At 36.3% G+C, this 18,317-nt stretch overlaps 1 protein-coding gene across 1 annotated transcript in view; it reads left to right on the forward strand.

Annotated features, from left to right (window-relative positions):
* The window catches only part of LOC115222415 (solute carrier organic anion transporter family member 2A1-like), a 58,631-nt gene that overhangs the window by 15,199 nt on the left and 25,115 nt on the right, over positions 1-18,317 (forward strand). The window contains exons 2-5 of the mRNA XM_036498772.1: positions 5,325-5,931; positions 10,556-10,765; positions 14,044-14,130; positions 15,745-15,990. Coding sequence (XP_036354665.1) covers positions 5,337-5,931; positions 10,556-10,765; positions 14,044-14,130; positions 15,745-15,990 — 1,138 coding nt within the window. The 5' untranslated portion in view covers positions 5,325-5,336. The remainder of the gene's footprint in view (positions 1-5,324; positions 5,932-10,555; positions 10,766-14,043; positions 14,131-15,744; positions 15,991-18,317) is intronic.

An 18,317-nucleotide genomic window follows, 5' to 3' on the forward strand; every position in this document is an offset into this window, starting at 1 on the left:
AATCAACACGGGTAGGTATTGCTCTCTTTATTTTTTCCGGACAACTGCAGCAAAAAACGAGTAAATCATTTGGAAGACTTCTGGCGCTGTTTTTATTGTATTTGTATAGTTATTTAATTTTTTCTTCCTGTGCGAGGAATGTGAAAGGACACGCCCAAAAAGATGGCTTCGGTCACATTTTAGAAGCAAGAGTGCTGCTAGATATATGTGGCATAAAACTGGCGGAACACCAATCAGTTGTCTGACATGCAAGGCTATAGGATCCATAGTTAAGTGAATGTTGAGTGATATATGATTGCGTGAAGAGCAGTGGGATAAGACAGTGATCGGATGAGTGGACAGGCATTAAAACACTTAAGTATTTTACTTACAAACTTTCAGGATGGTATCCAGCGTCGGTTTTATATAATTCATAGTGATTTATTTTCTTTCGCTAAAACTATTTTTGTTATTATAGTTATACATATTGACGCTTAGTCTATGGATATACAAGATATAGCGCTAAAGGCAACTGATGCTTAACTCTGTATCTTTACTTTTACACAGAAATTTGTGAGGCCGTTATTTGAAACTACGTGCTGCATACTCCAGTAACATCATTCAAGAATTCATGTATCCAAAATTGCATGCGTTTCAATTTCCATATTGCATGATTTGCTTAAGGTACTACACAGACATGGTGATGAGTCTACTCCGTAGCCTCATCTAAGCACCTACTTCCTGCAAATAATTATGTCTTGGTGTTCGCACTTGCGCCTACTCCAAGCGTGTATTATTATCACTGGTTGTCTCAACTAAGATACATTTGATTACAAATATCAAGTTCTATATCGTATAAGAATTTGTAGCATATAATATTCTGTGTTATGTAACATTATATATCACATAACACCATATACGGATCTTTGTGGTTATCGTCACTGCATGTCGAAATCTTAAAAATTTTTTTTTAATGTATCATATAGATGTAATTTTTGATGCTGTATTCGAGTTTGTTATTCATTTATTCCAGAAAAATTTTGCGAAAATGTTACAGGTGTTCAAATTTTGATAATTTTCAGGATTTCAGCCAATCAAAAAAAAAAAAAAACAGCGCGTTCGCCGCCTCTTCCGTCATCTGTCACAGTAGCGAGAAGGGCTGGCGGTACCGGCATGTCAAAACATTAAACTAGCTATAGTAAACAGTGAAAAACATTAATACATTCGCGAGCGAATTAAATATTTAAACGCTACGAGCAAACCAACAGGAGTTGCTAGAAATAACAGTCAAAACATTGCTTAAAACATGTATTTCTGAGTTTAAAAATTCAAGAACGAAAGTTTGCAATACACTCAAGAATTTTATCTTTCTCATATCTCCTCCACATAAATTTACGAAGATAAGAATCAACCATGGAACGATGTGTCCCACACCAGTGTTTGTTTCCACGCTCTAAAGATGCCCAGGTACTTATGCGCATGCGTAGCATCTTTGTTTACTATGGAAACAGAGTTCTTCGCTATCAGCTATGGAAAACGTGGTTTTTCTTTGCTTACTATGCTAACATAACTTCACGGTGATGTGTAAAATAATCGCTTCTGATTGGTTAAAATACCTAAATTTTACATATTTTAAACTTTTTAATTGTAATTTTATAGGGAAAATGAATTTCATTTTCAAAATTATTATACAAAACTTAATCCATATACCGACTTAGAAAACAATTGGATCAAAATTGTAACGATTGACGATAACCACAAAGAACCCCATGTGCACCCTTACTTCACAAGTATTTCCTGATGTCCAGCTCATCTGTGTACTATCTTGATGTATCACAATCATGTATCCTCATAGAATCGCTCACTTATTTAATATCCATTTTTGGTTAATTATCAAATCTTCCGTGCACTCAGTAATATATTTAATCATTATACATTTAAATATTTTTCTTGGACCTATATCTTCCTGTAGCAATCCCCCTTTTTCCCACACAGGTAACTTCCACCATTCTTTTCGTATTATTGAGCTAACTCACACAACATTTATTGTATAATTCTTGTTGTATCTTGCTGAAAGGATGGGCTTTTAGTAATGACAAGAGAGGCCAGTAGGAGTATAAAAAATTTTATGAGCAACACAGCAGTTTACAAAAGCAACTGGAAAAGCTCTCTCAGCAAGAACATATTCTTGCTTTTTATTATACACCGCCTTTAGTCGAGCACATCGACCCCAGGACTTATTCTTTGGAAGCCTAGTACTTATTCTATCGGTCTCTTTTGCTGAACCGCTAAGTTACGGGGACGTAAACACACCATCATAGGTTGTCAAGCGATGTTGGAGGAACAAACAGAGAAACAGAAACATATACACACACATTCATATATATATATATATATATATATATATATATATACGACGGGCTTCTTTCAGTTTCCGTCTACCAATCCACTCACAAGGCTTTGGTCGGTCCGAGGCTGAAGTAGAAGACACTTGCCCAAGCTGCCACGCAGTGGGCCTGAACCCGGAACCATGTGGTTGGTAAGCAAGCTACTTTATTTCATAAAAAAATTGCCATAAAGGCATTACAAAGAGTAGCTGCAGGTTGGACATATACATTGATGAGGTGAATGATAAAATAAGGATGATATTGATGAGAGAAAGCAAAAACGCCCGCCGATTTTCTTCTCTAAAACATTGTTCTTTTTTTTTAAACAGAATAAACAAAGCGAGGTATTGAACCTCTCACAACAGTTTTTACAGTTTTTGGACTTAGTAGTCCATTACAAATATTAACATGCAAAAACTATTCAATATACAATCAACACTAGTCCATTTACAAATGAGGTGCTGGGCCTCTTACACTTTATAACAGTGAAGCTTTTCAGCCTCTTGACAATTTTTCACCTCAACGAGGTATTGAACATCTTACTACATTATTGGACTTAATAGTCAATAACATGCAATAATATACAATGAAATATTCAATATACAATCAACACTAGTCCATTTACAAATGAGGCGCTGAGCCTCTTACACATTACATCACTGAGGCTTTTCAACCTCTTGTCAATTTTCCACCTCATAATCGCTTCTGTTCGTGTATTCCGCCATAGCCCATGCTTCGTTTAAAATCAAGGCGGGATCCGAGTTGGCGTCACTCGGCCACGAGCGATATTCTTCTTTTAGTCCCTTCAGCATCATAAACAGGCGCAACGTTATGACCTCCGCAGCTATCTGCGGAGGCCATTCGGGGTCCTTACCACAGCAAGCTACTTACCACACAGTCACTCCTACGTCTATATTATTGCGTGTTATTTGAAGAGTTCATTGTCTGGGTTACTTTGTATGATTTTTCACTTACAGTGCAGTAATAGTAAGGAATGCTCAATCCAAAACGGTGATGGGTCGAAATCATACGACAAGACGTATATCAGTAAAATAGTTTCATTCAAATACAGGCAGCAATCTTACTAGCATACATTTTTTGTTGTTATATTCAGGACTTGAGCTTCCGAGAAGTTATTCAACTACATTAACCAATATCATCCCACATTAACTTACAATTTAAATTTACTCATGTCGGTGTCATTTCTTAGATGGCAATGTGGTAATTGCTCCAATCTGCCCAACGCTTATTGCATTTTGCTCAATGACATCCTATTTTAAGCGCTATCAGCTTGAAATCATGTTTAGTCAATGAGATTTGTACTCTTTAGCTATATTGTATGCACATCGGTTGTCACTGTATTCCACAATTGCTAAAATTTAACGAAGCATTGAAACATGCAGAAACTCAGAAGTAACGATTTTTCATCCATCTATCCATGCATGCATGCAATGTTCGTGTATATATATATATGTGTGTGTGTGTGTGTGTGTGTACATATATATATGCATATATATATGTATATATATATATATATATATATATATATATTATATATATATATATATATATACATATATATATATATATATATATATATATATATATATATATATATATATATGTATATATATATATATATATGTACAGTTTTTTGTCCCTCGTCCGTCCACTAACAATCTTGTCGTTCATCCTTGTTTGTTCGTTTCGTTTTCTTTCGTTATGTTTTGCCCGCATTCCCAGCAAGTTCTCTTGCTGGTTGCCTCCAAAGTTGAAGCAATATTATCGATAATGGCACGAAATTGCGCTCACTGCACTGGCCGATAGCTGACGAGGAGTTGGTAACCTGTATTTGTTCTCTGTTCTTCTGAAAATTTTGTATATGTCTTTCAACTTGACCTTCCGTGTTTTTATTCTGATTGTTTGTTTATTACTATACATGTTTGACTTTTGAATATATATATATATATTCCTTTGTATATGTACATATCATATATGTGTGTGTGCATATATATATATATATATATATATATATATATATATATATATATATAATATATATATATATGTATATATATATGTATAAATATATGTATGCATATATATATGTATATATATATATATTATATATATATTATATATATATATATATATATATATATATATATATATATATATATATTTATATAAACAAGAGCAAAAGAAAATTTATTTCTATGCCAATATGCTGATAACAGACTTTTAAATCGTCAATTTCCACATATATACTCACTACAGGAATACGTTGTACTGAAATCGGCAAGCTAGTCAACAGAATTATGTTTTAAAAAGTTCGTTATTTCTATATTGAATCAATTTTGGAATTAATCTCATAGAGGTTTTCCTCTTCAGTAGAAAATACAATAAGAAATAAATGAAATACTTACATGCGCCAATGGAAAAAAAAACTTTTGCTTCGGCTTTTTTTCCAGGGTGCATGTATTTCATTTATTTCTTATCGTATTTTCTACTCTAGGTTCTTATTTCTCTGGTCTCGGGGTTATCCTCCCGACATATCTCATTATACAGCATCTTACCTACATCATGCCTTATCGGTAGATAATACTGTGATGACATTTTTGGAAAACTGCTTATAATTTTGGTGATATCTTCGGTGTTAACTCCACAAAGTTTGCATCGGTTATCACATTTTGCTGCTTTTCCTATGTCTGTGTCCTTTTTATGCCTTGGGTATTTGGTTGATATTTCCTATTCCTGGATTGCAAACGCATGCCCTTCGAAATAGGAGTTAGTAATCCGGCTGTTGATCCATGATAGCTATGCGTATGTTCGTAGTATGTGTGCATATGTTTCGTTTACATTATAGTCTATGTAATTTAGAACTTTTTTCTTTACCTTGAAGAATTTTCTGGAAAGTTTCAGTAAGATTTTTATTTATTTATTCATTTATTTTTTCAGAAATTACTCAAGATGAGCGAAGAATTTGGAACAGATGATGCTAAAAAACAACATGGTTCTCTCACGAATGAAGAATTTCACCAAAGTTATGATTGTGAAACACAAAATTCGAACCACCTCGAAACCCTGCTTTCCGAATCTGATACCTTAAATAACACTGACAATATTGTGGCTAACAAACCTGATTCCAATGTTGTAAAACCTGATTTCTTTGATACAGATCCTGATTATTTATGTGGAATCGGAAATTTCCGGCCAAAACAATTACAGCATTTTACAAACATATATTTTTTTATTATTTTCTACGCCGGACCTGCTCTTGTCACGTCTACTCTTACAAGTTATATCATATCTCAAGTTACAGCACTTGAACGACAATTTGGCTTTTCCAGTGCCAATAGCGGTTTTCTTTTGGCTTGCAATGATATTGGATTTCTCAGCACTGTTCTGTTGGTCAGTCACTGTTTTCGAAATAAGCATATTCCACGCGTCTTAGCAGCTGGCACATTCGTTTTTGGGATCTCTGGCCTTATATGTGCATCACCCTTCTTTTTGGATTCTTCAGCAATTACTGATCAACATCTTGAACATCCACCCACTGACAAAGGTATTAAATCAGCATCGACATCGTCGTCGTAATCACCATCATCATCACTACCACCACTACCACCACCACCACTACCACCAGTAGCAGCAGCAGCAGCTGTAGTAGTAGTAGTAGTAGTAGTAGTAGTAGTAGTAGTTAATAATTTTAACCACTTCGTTTATAACATTCAAACTTTATTATTAAAGGCGAAAGAAAGGCGGCGAGCTGCTGGCAGAAACGTTAGCACGCCGGGCGAGATGCGTAGCTGTATTTCGTCTGCCGTTACGTTCTGAGTTCAAATTCCGCTGAGGTCGACTTTGCCTTTCATCCTTTCAGGGTCGATTAAATAAGTACCAGTTACGCACTGGGGTCGATATAATCGACTTAATCCGTTTGTCTGTCCTTGTTTGTCCTCTCTGTGTTTTGCCCCTTGCGGGTAGTAAAGAAATAGGTATTTTGTCTGCTGCTACGTTCTGAATTCAAATTCCGCTGAGTTCGACTTTGCCTTTCATCCTTTCGGGGTCGATAAATTAAATACCAGTTATGCACTGGGGTCGACATAATCGACTTAATCCGTTTGTCTGTCCTTGTTTGTTTTCTCTGTGTTTAGCCCCTTGTGGTAGTTAAGAAATAGGTATTTCGTCTGCTGCTACGTTTTGAGTTCAAATTCCGCTGCGGTCGACTTTGCCGTTCATCCCTTTCGGGGTCGATTAAATAAGTACCAGTTACGCACTGTGGTCGATTTAATTGACTACGCCCTTTCTTCCGAAAATTTCCAGGCCTTTTGCCTAGAGTAGAGATAAATAATTATCAAATGCAAAAGAGGTGGGATTCTGAAGACAAAATCCAATGCAATACTTAGTTACGTTCCCTCTACATTTCTGAGTTCATACGATACCCAGATCAATTTTGCATTTCATCTACTGGGCTCGATAAATAGTACGTACCAGTCAAATGCTGGGATAAAGTTAATCGATTATATTTTTCCCCGAATTTCAAGATTTTAAAAGAACAATATTAAAGAACCTTGGTTTGGTAGAATTGGTCGAACAGTAAACTTAATCGTATTACTTTGTGGTATTTAATTATGTTTTTGTGCGATCTAACCTCTAAAACAGTCTACAATGCCTTTCATATTTCGGGATCGATTAAATTAAGCACCAGTCAAGTACAGGGACTGGTTTTTATCAACTCTGCCCTTCTACAAAACAATATGTGGTCTTGTGGTTATGTTAGCAAGTATTTAGAAGTAATATTTGTCTCTTAGACATAAGGTCGTTCATTTTCGTTGAAGCTTGATTGAATCGATCCCAAATTCTTGCTTGGCGCTTTATTGTATTATGGATAAAGTTGATTTTGTACTCCAATAATTCTTGCCAATCTATCATTAGTTGCTAACAAAATGCAATATAGCAATATATATGTTGTTGTTGTTATTCCCAAGCTGGCACTGAACTAGCAAACCTATATTAAAATGCTTCTTGCTATGAACTGTGATTTTTTTTTATTTTCTTTATGCCATTGTATTTGCTCTGGATTGTGTGATTTGAGAATACTTGCTATGTTACTGACTGTTCGACTATGACGAAGAACCTTGTTAGATGAACAAGGCATATGAATAATAAGTCATAAACACAATATGACATTATCTTAGGCGTAACATGGCCGAATGCTTAGCAAGTTCGCTTCGCAACTACGTATCCAGTTTCGCTCCTACTGCGTGGCTTCTATTGCAAATCTCATATTATATAACCTCGAGTCAATTGAAACTGTGATGGAAACCCTTCAGGTGGATTGTACTTGTAATTCAAAAGGTTGTCTTCTCACGTGCTGTATCACGTTGACTCCGCTTGGGAGTTACGTAAAGAGTATACGTATCTGTGGAATGTTTCGCCACTTACAAATTAGAGCAGGGCCAGATAATTCAGTTGATTGAACAACTGAATCTTCATTATCGAACGACGGAATCAACCATTATCATCCCATTATCATACGATACTTTTTTCGCTATGTAGCAAAACTGATAAAAGTTAGTTACCTGGAGGTTTTCTGCAGTGATAAAAGTAAACCTATTTCACAGTATCATAACATGCCATCTATTTTATAAAATTATATTATACTCTTCTGAAGGTTACGAAATTTCTAACTGAGTTATTTCTGTAAATTCATTTCTGTTATCATCAACATATTTCAGCTTATTTTATTTTTACGTGGATTTTTACCAGACAAATGTCTTCAAATAATATAACCTCTACATTCTTTTCTACTCTAGGCACAAGGCCTGAAATTTTGGGGGAGGGGGCCAGTCAATTAGATCACCCAAGTACGCTACTGGTACTTAATTTATCGATCCCCAAAAGATGAAAGGCAAAGTCTCGGCGGAATTTGAACTCAGAGCATATAGACTGACGAAATACTGCTAAGCATTTCGCTCGGCGTGCTAACGTTTCTGCCAACTTGTTGCCTTGATATATCCTCTATATTACGCAGTAGAACGTGATGTTGACCTATAAACACATTTAATATATTTCATAGTATATTATGGTTGAATAACGAAATACCACATACCTACAAGTCATTAATGTATCCTCTGTTTAAATTCGACCTGGATTGTTTCTTTATGACACCCTTTTGGGATTGATCAATAAGTTCCATTGAAACTGGATGAACATATAATTATCTATACTCACCTCTAAAATTCCTAACCTCACTTAATATACAAATCAATATTTACTTGAGTTTTATCGACGAATTTTAGATGATTCTGGAGCAAATAGAAATGTTATTATTTTACCAGTCAAGTTTTGGACACAAAGATATTGACTATACCCTTCCCATCAGAATTCTAGGCCACATGCTTATGCTTTCCTTTCAAAAAAAGGTGTCAGCTGGCAGAATAGCTAGCGCGTCCGGAAAAAAATTGCTTCGTGGCATTTCCGCTGGTTCAAATACCGCCGAAGCATTTTCTCGATTCAAATCTCGCCGAGGTCAACTTTGCCTTTCATCCTTTTGGGATCGATCAGATTAAGTGCTAGTAAATACTAGGATCATGCAATCGACTTTTCCCCCCGACTCCCACCCAGCAAAAATTCCTGGCCGTTCCTTTAGTAGAAAGAATTAAAGCAGCAGGCTAGCAGAATCGTTAGCACGCCGGACGAAATGCGTAGCCGTATTTCATCTGCCGTTACGTTCTGAGTTCAAATTCCGCCGAGGTCAACTTCACATTTCATCCTTTCGGGGTCGATAAATTAAGTACCAGTTACGCACTGGGGTCGATATAATCGACTTAATCCGTTTGTCTGTCCTTGTTTGTCCCTTCTGTGTTTAGCCCTTTGTGGTAGTTAAGAAATAGGTATTTCGTCTGCCGTTACATTCTGAGTTCAAATTCCGCTGCGGTAGATTTTGCCGTTCATCCCTTTCGAGGTCGATTAAATAAGTACCAGTTCCGCACTGGTGTCGATGTAACCGACTTAATCCGTTTGTCTGTCCTTGTTTGTCCCCTCTGTGGGTAGTAAAGAAATAGGTATTTCCTCCGCCTTAAGTTTCTGAGTTCAAATGCATCGAAATCACCTTTGCCTTTCATCTTTTCGGGGTAGATAAGATAAGGACCAGTTGAGCACCAGCATCGATGTATTCGACTAGCCCCTTTTCCCAATTCGTGCCAAGATCAACTTTGCCTTTCATCTTTTCGGTATAGATAAAATAAGTACCAGTTGTACACTGGGGTTGATGCAATTGATTATACCCTTCATCCATAATTCCAGGTCTTGTGCCTAGAGTAGAAAAAAAGAAATTATTATTACGGAAGTGGTGAGCTGGCAGAATCTTTAGCACGCCAGGCGAAATGCTTAGCGGTATTTTGTCTGGCGCAACGTTGTGAGTTCAAATTCCGCTGAGGTTGACTTTGCCTTTCATCCTTTCGGGGTCGATTAATTAAGTACCAGTTACGCACTGGGGTCGATGTAATCGACTTAATACCTATGTCTATCCTTGTTTGTCCCCTCTATGTTTAGCCCCTTGTGGGTAATAAAGAAATAAGTATTTCGTCTGCCGTTACGTTCTGAGTTCAAATTCCGCTGGGGCCGACTTTGCCTTTCATCCTTTCAGGGTCGATTAAATAAGTACCAGTTACGCACTGGGGTCGATATGATCGACTTAATCCGTTTGTCTGTCCTTGTTTGTCCTCTCTGTGTATAGCCCCTTGGGGTAGTAAAGAAATAGGTATTTCGTCTGCCGCTACGTTCTGAGTTCAAATTCCTCCGAGGTTGACTTTGCCTTTCATCCTTTTGGGGTCGATTAAATAAGTATCAGTTACGCACTGGAGTCGATGTAATCGACTTAATCCGTTTGTCTGTCCTTGTTTGTCCCCTTTATGTTTAGCCCATTGTGGGCAATAAAGGAATAAGAATCATTAGCACACAAAACAAAATTCTTAGCAGCATTTCGTACGAAAATTCTTAGCAGCAGTTCCACGCTCCATTTCCACCTGGGTCGACTTTGCTTTTTCATCCTGTGGGGGCTCGATAAAATAAGTACTTGCAGAGCACTGGGGTAGGTTTGATCAACTAAACTCTTCCTACAAAATTACAGGCTTTGTACCTACGGCAGAAATAATTTTTCAAATTTTTCTTGTGTTGTTACCCAGGTCGAAATTATACCAACGATGCACTTTACATGTGCACTGAGAAGCAGGATATAAAACCCCCAAATGAATCTTCTCCAACGAATTTATGGGCGCTTTCACTGATCGCAATTGGGATGATGTTACAAGGAATGGGCAAATCTGTTAGAACACCATTGATAGCTGTATATGTTGATAACAACGTGAAGAGAACAAAAACTGGGAAGTATATGGGTAAGTGTCTTTTGCTTTTTCTCCCAATGTTCGTGTTGCGTGTGTGTGTGTGTGTGTGTGTGTGTGTGTGTGTCAGTGCGCCTACGCGTTTGTGTATAGCCTTCGACGTGTCTATTCAAAAGGTTTGTAAACCATATTTACAAGGTATTTACTCGCGCTCGAGCATGCGCACACGACTGCGAACAAATAGATAGATAGATAAATAGATAGATAGATAGATAGATAGATAGATAGATAGATAGATAGATAGATAGATAGATAGATAGATAGATAGATAGATAGATGGGCTTCTTTCAGTTTTCCTCTACCAAATCCATTCACAAAGCTCTTGTCGGCCCGAGGCAATTATAGAAGGCACTTGGTCAAGGAAACACGCAATGGGACTGAACTCGGAACCACGTGTTTCGGAAGCAAACTTCTAACCACGCACACGTTTAGTTGTAAACAGGATTCAACACTTAAAACATGAGCGTATGCATGTGCATGTGTAAATGTGTGCGTGTGCGTATGTATGTATATATATATATATATGTATGTATTGCGTTATATATATATATATATATATATATATATACATACATTGGGGGGAAATAAATATTCGTACATGTCAAAATTCTTTATCTATTTAATTTCTAATGGGATATACCAATGGGATATACCAATACTATATTTGCATACACATGCATAAACTAAGAATATGCAAAAGAAACTAACTAAGGAATTTATATACAATGATAAATATTTAGGGGTGAAAAAAGTATTCATACAGAATAAATTTATGATTTTCTATGCCACAAAATACTGTTAAAATAATTTTTTTTACTAGAACTTTCTCGTTTGTTCCAATAATCTTATCAGTTGTCATTTTTAAGTTCAAAACACTAGCTTCTTCATTCAGCATTGAGACAACATAAAGTAGTATCGTAATAATGTTGAAAAGTAAAGAACTCACAAATTCAGTGAAAAACTTAATTATTGAACAGTGGAAAGCAGGTAAAAGTTACAGGAAAATATCAGAGACCCTTTGTATTCCATTTTCTACCATATCTTCATTTATTCAAAGATATTAAAAAATCGGGAACTGTTGTAAACAGAATAAGATCCGGTGCACCACGCAAGATTTCCCCTAGATCTTTAAGAAAAATGAAGCAAAGAATCGGAAAAAAACACAATGATCACCAGAAAAGAGTTGCAATAAGATTTGTTAGCTTCAGGGACTAGTGTTACACTACGAACAATCAGCAATGAACTTCATAGGAATGAACTGAAATCACGCTCTCCTAGAAAAACTCCGCTGTTGACTAAAAGGCATAGAGATGCCCGTTTAAAATTTGTTTATAAACATAAAGATAAACCTGATACATTCTGGGAAAATGTTCTATGAACAGACTAGTCGAAAATTGAATTGTTTGGATGAAATTCGCGTAGCCATGTCAGGAGGAAAGATGGTACTGCCTATTCGCCGTAAAACACATTCCCTACCATAAAGTTTGGAGGTGGCAACATCATGGTGTGGGGTTCTTTCTCTGAAAATGGTACTGGCAATTTACATGTGATAGATGGTAGAATGAATGTAGAGATGTTCCAAAATATTTTGAACAGCGATTTATGGGACTCTGTAGAAAAGCTCTAGCTTTGTGAAGGGTGGGTTTTATAACAGGATAACGATCCTAAGCATACGGCGAAGTCTACCAAAAAATGGATTGTCGATCACAATATAAAATTATTAGAATGGCTAAGCGAGTCTCCTGACTTGAACCCCATTGAAAATTTGTGGCATTATTTGAAAATTGAAATTCATTCAAAAGCCCCAACGTGCATTGCAGATTTGAAGAAAATTTGTCAAGAATGGGAAAAAATTCCTAGAGACATGCGAGTCATTGATTAAGAACTACAAGAAGAGATTGGTTGAAGTGGAACTGAATAATGGTTACGCTACGAAGTATTAAATCAGAATTATCAGTTATCTATGTTCTGTACGAATAATTTTTCCCCCCTAAATATTTATAATTGAATATAAATTCCTTAGTTACTATAATTTATTAGTTCCTTTTGCATATTCTTAGTTTATGCATGTGTATGCAAATATAGTATTGGTATATCCCATTTATGTTCATTAGAAATCAAATAGATAAAGAATTTTGACATGTACGAATATTTATTTCCCCTCACTGTATGTATATATATATATATATGTATGTATGTATGTATGTATGTATGTATGTATTGTGTTATATATATATATATTGGCCTGCTCGCTTAGCCAGCGGGGTGGCGTCATTCGAAGGCTAAAACAATGCGAACGCATTGTGACCAGCGATGTGTAGCAACATCTGATGGTCTGTTCGGTCACGTGATCACGTGATATATATATATATATATATATATATATATATACACAATACAAAATAGTGGGGTTTAGTTCACAGGCGATCTAAACGATTAGGTACGCTAGGCAAATGGTGTGACGGATTACTAGAGCTCCAAACTTTATGTGTGAGTGTGTGTGTCTTTGTGTATATTATCGACTACACATACTTCTTATATCCCCAATATTTGTTCGCCGGTAGGCTGAGGATAGCGCGGTGAGACTAACTCCCTCAAAGCGGCAGGTTTTAGAACACCTGGAAGTAAAGCAGTATTTCGACTGCCGTTACGTTCTGAGTTCAAATTCCACCGAGGCCGACTTTGCCTTTCATCCTTTCGGGGTCGATATGCACTGGGGTCGATGTAATCGATTTAATCCGTTTGTCTGTCCTTGTTTGTCCCCTCTATGTTTAGCCCAGGTATTTCGTCTGCCGCTACGTTCTGAGTTCAATTTCAGCCGAGATCGACTTTGCCTTTCATCCTTTCGGGGTCGATAAATTAAGTACCAGTTGCGTACTGGAGTCGATCTAATCGACTGGACCCCACCCTCAAAATTTCGGGCCTTGTGCCTGGAGTAGAAAAGAATATATCTCTTTGTTTTCAGAAACTTTCATTTGAACAGCAATTCATATTTGATACGCACATTGGTAAAGGGGGTGGGGGTGGAGGAATGTTTGTTATCTAATAGTTCAATAATAGCTTTTTGAAAGATTTTATAATCTGACCAACTTTATAACATTAGCACTTTGTTCTTTACACGTATTTCTGTCATTATTTCATCAATCAATACTGATGCGCTGAAGTAATTACAGTTATCAAGAGGTTCACATGTTTCTTCGAAATTCTTCGCATTCGAGTTTCCATTCTTTTTGATATATTTCGTCACCTTTCTTTTGCTTTTAATATTTCAGGTATCATCACAGCCATTGGAATATTTGGTCCAGCTGTATCTTTTTCGATAGCTACAGTCTTCAGCCGTATGCATTTTTCACTCAGAGGTAAGTGACCATTCACTGGTTTACTTAGTCATTCACTCAGTCATTCATTCAATCAATCAATCTACCTTACCTACCGACCTACCTACTTACCTACCTACCTACCGACCTACCTACTTACCTACCTACCGACCTACCTACTTACCTACCTACCTACCTACCTACCTACCTACCGACCTACCTACTTACCTACCTACCTACCTACCTACCTCTTTACCTACCTACCTTCGACCGACCGACCTACCTACTTACTTACCTACCGACCTACCTACCTACCGACCTACCTACTTACCGACCTACCTACTTACCTACCTACCTACCTAACTAACTAACTAACTAACTAACTACCTATCTAATCTATTTATCTGTCTGTCAATCTATCTATCTATCTATTTATATATCTGTTTGCCGGTCTGTCTAACTATCTATCTATCTATTTATCTATCTGTCTGTCTATCTATCTGTCTGTCTGTCTTACATGTCAAAAGTGAGGTGACAAGAAATAAAGTCTCTTCTAGTATTGACCATTCTTAGATCTAGTAGCTAGAGCTTCCTTTATATCAAGGTCCCAAGCGTTATATATAAAAATCGTTAACTGCCAAGATATGAGGATCATTTATCCACTTCACTTGTTTGGCTGTATACAGCAATGCGTAAACAAAACAGTTTAGGACTTATTTTGCAGCCATAGCTGCCTGGTGGAAGATAAATAGTCACCCATCTTTCACTTTTGGTTGTCTGTCAGAGTTAACTCTCTTAGCATTTACATTTTTACTAGACACTCACACGACGGTAGTCAAGTCTAAGGAAATAGTCAAATCCATACTGCAGGACAACAAAATACTTGTGAATCTACTACTATTTAGAGCAGGGATTTCTGCCAGCTTGAGATGCAACTTAGCACGTGGGTGAACTTAAATGATAATAGCTAGACGTCTTGATCATAAACATGATATGAACTGTCAAAATCTCTGCAGGTTGGTAGAGCACTATATTTCACTATCCTCATCTTCTCAACGTTCTGGAATAAACTAAATCAATATTGGCTTCAAATTTTGGTACTAGGCCAGCAATTTTGAGGAAGGAGAAAAGTTGATTACATCAACCCCAGTGTTCAACCAGGACTTATTTTATCGTCCCTGAAAGGATAAAAAGCGAAGTCGACCTGCAGGGAGTTTGAAATCAGAACATGAAGACGGACGAAATACTGCTAAGCATTATGTCCGGCGTACTAACGATTCTGCCAGCTCACCGCTTTAAACTTAAAACCTGTTAGCACGTCGGGAAACCTGTTTTGCGGCATTTCTTCCGTCTTTACTTTCTGAGTTCAAATGCTGCCGAGATTGACTTTGCCTTTCATCCTTTCAGGGCCAATAAAATAAGTACTAATTGAACACTTGGGTTGCTGTAATCGGCTTACCTCCTCCCACAAAATTGCTTTGTACAAACTTTTGAAATCGATATTATTTATTCTTATTGCAACTAAGATCAATTTTATAAAGTGGCATATGGTTTATTAACAGCCACACATGTGAAAAAGGCCAGTGCATATACGTTTCTACATTTGAATTTGTCTTTTACTTTACTCTACACGTGTTTATTTTCTCCTCCTTAAAGATGTAAACATAACTCCAGAAGATCCCAGATGGATTGGCGCTTGGTGGCTGGGATTCTTAAGTTTTGGTGGTGCATCTTTAATTTTGTGTATTCCATTAATATTCTTTCCGAAACGTTTGCCACGTAAACAAAATAATGATGTTAAGATGACTGAAATGGTGGAAACGACAGAAACGACAGAAACGAAGAAAGACAAGACGCTAAAACCAGAAGTTAACAAAGCAAATTTTATGAAATATATTAAAGGTAGGTTTATTTGTTCAATAACATTGCTTCCTGCTTCTTGTTTTCTTAACATATATGTATGTCCATACATGCATGCATTTGCTGCTTTAGAAATACGTCTTAATACAGGTATGATTCAATGGAGTTTTTGAAATAAAATAATTTCTTAATTCTCTTTTTCTTACATATCAAGACATAGATATATTCACTGCTACAGTAACAAGTACGTTGATATACGTTGACATAATGAAGTGAGAAGAATGTTATACATTCGATTAGTGAACATGCTACTAATCATAATTCTGCAATAATAATTTCCTTGGTTACGTAAATTACAAAACTATTTTACGTCATATTATAATGCTATTCAGCAACGGTTTTATACTCACTACATGAATTATCGCTGTAAATAAACAATTATAAAGATAGTAACAATAGAAAATACCATCCAAAGAAATAATAACAGAAAATTTAAGTGTTACTATTTCTTTTGTTATTATTATTATTATTATTATTATTATTATTATTATTATTATTATTATTATTATTATTATTATTATTATTATTATTATTATTATCATCATCATCATCATTATTATTATTATTATTATTATTATTATTATTATCATTATAATTATTATCCAAAGCCGCGAGCTGGCAGAATCATTAGCATGCTGGGCAAAATGTTTAGCGGCATTTCATCCGTTTTTAGGTTCTGAGTTCAAATTCCGCCAAGGTTGACTTTGCTTTTCATCCTTTCGGGGTCGATAAATTAAGTACCAGTTACGCACTGGGGTCGATGCAATCGACTTAATCCCTTTGTCTGTCCTTGTTTGGCCCCTCTAATGTTTAGCCCCTTGTGGGCAATAAAGAAATATGAAATGTTAGCACGCCAGGCGAAATGCTTAGCCGTATTTCGTCTGTCTTTACGTTCTGAATTCAAATTCCGCCGAGATCGACTTTGCCTTTCATCCTTTCGGGGTCGATATATTAAGTACTAGTTGAGTACTGGAATCGATCTAATCGACTGCACCCCTCCCCAAAAATTTCGGGCCTTGTGCCTAGAGTAGAAAAGAAACGTTCTGAATTCCAATTTTGCCGAGGTTGACTTTCATTCTTTCGTGGAGTCCATAAAATAAGTTCCAATTGAGTACTAGAGTTGATGTAACCGACTTACCTCCTCCCCCGATATTGCTGGCCTTGCACCAAAATTTGAAATCATTATTGTAAAAGTTATAAAATATAAACCACGTATCCATAGGGTAGGTATGTGTGGTGGCGAGAAGGGAAGTGAACTGACAAAATTGATAGAGCGTTGGCCAAAATGCTTTAAAGCTCCTTACGTTCCGAGTTCAACTCTTGCCTATGACTTCCAGGAATTAATAAAATGAATTACCAGCCCAGTGTGGTAGACAAACAGAATTGTTGGTGTATTAACGGAATGTTCTGCAGTATTTGTTCTTGTTATTTACATTCCGCATACTCGGGCAGTTTTCTGTAATTAGCCGGCAATTTTATCCTCTCAAATTACACCAAAATATCAGACAATAACAAATAATATCGTATTTATTGTCTGTGAAAATTATAGAACATAAAACAACTTTGATAAAAACTTATACATACTTTTCTGTCGAAAACAATGCCGTTCTGAACCTTTTGGCCGCAACTCTCTCTCTCTCTCTCTCTCTCTCTCTCTCTCTCTATATATATATATATATATATATATATATATATATATATATATATATATATATATAGGGTAGAAAAATTTTCTACCACTGGCTAGCATATTTAAAAGCATGCATAAAAGAGTCAAAAGACAACATACTTTTCATTATTTACATTATTTGCATTTTTATGGATATTTGTCCTCATTTTGTTTGTTGCTAACACAACGTTTCGGCTGATATACCTTCCAGCCTTCATCGGGTGTCTTGGGGAAATTTCGAACCTAGGTTCTCATTCCTAAGGTATTTTTCGATGTTGTTGTTGTTATTATTATTATTATTATTATTATTAGTAGTAGTAGTAGTAGTAGTAGTAGTAGTAGTAGTAGTAGTAGTAGTAGTATTCAGGTCACTGCCTGGAATCGAACTCGGAATATTAGGGTTAGTAACCCACGCTCATATGTTTTATGCCCGTGGGCAATTATGGAATGAATTTTAGGGCTTATAAATCTAATATTTTCCTATCCTTCCTTAATACCGGTTCCTATATGCTATTCATATCTGCACTCGGTCTGCATAGGTGGCTGTTGTGTCCTAATATATGTACTGCTTATTTTAGTTTTCGTATTTTCCAGTGGTGTTCTCTGTCTATTATTTTAACTTCATCCCACAGGAGGAGGT

Source organism: Octopus sinensis, linkage group LG2, assembly GCF_006345805.1.
Source record: "Octopus sinensis linkage group LG2, ASM634580v1, whole genome shotgun sequence".
Lineage (NCBI taxonomy): Eukaryota > Metazoa > Mollusca > Cephalopoda > Octopoda > Octopodidae > Octopus > Octopus sinensis.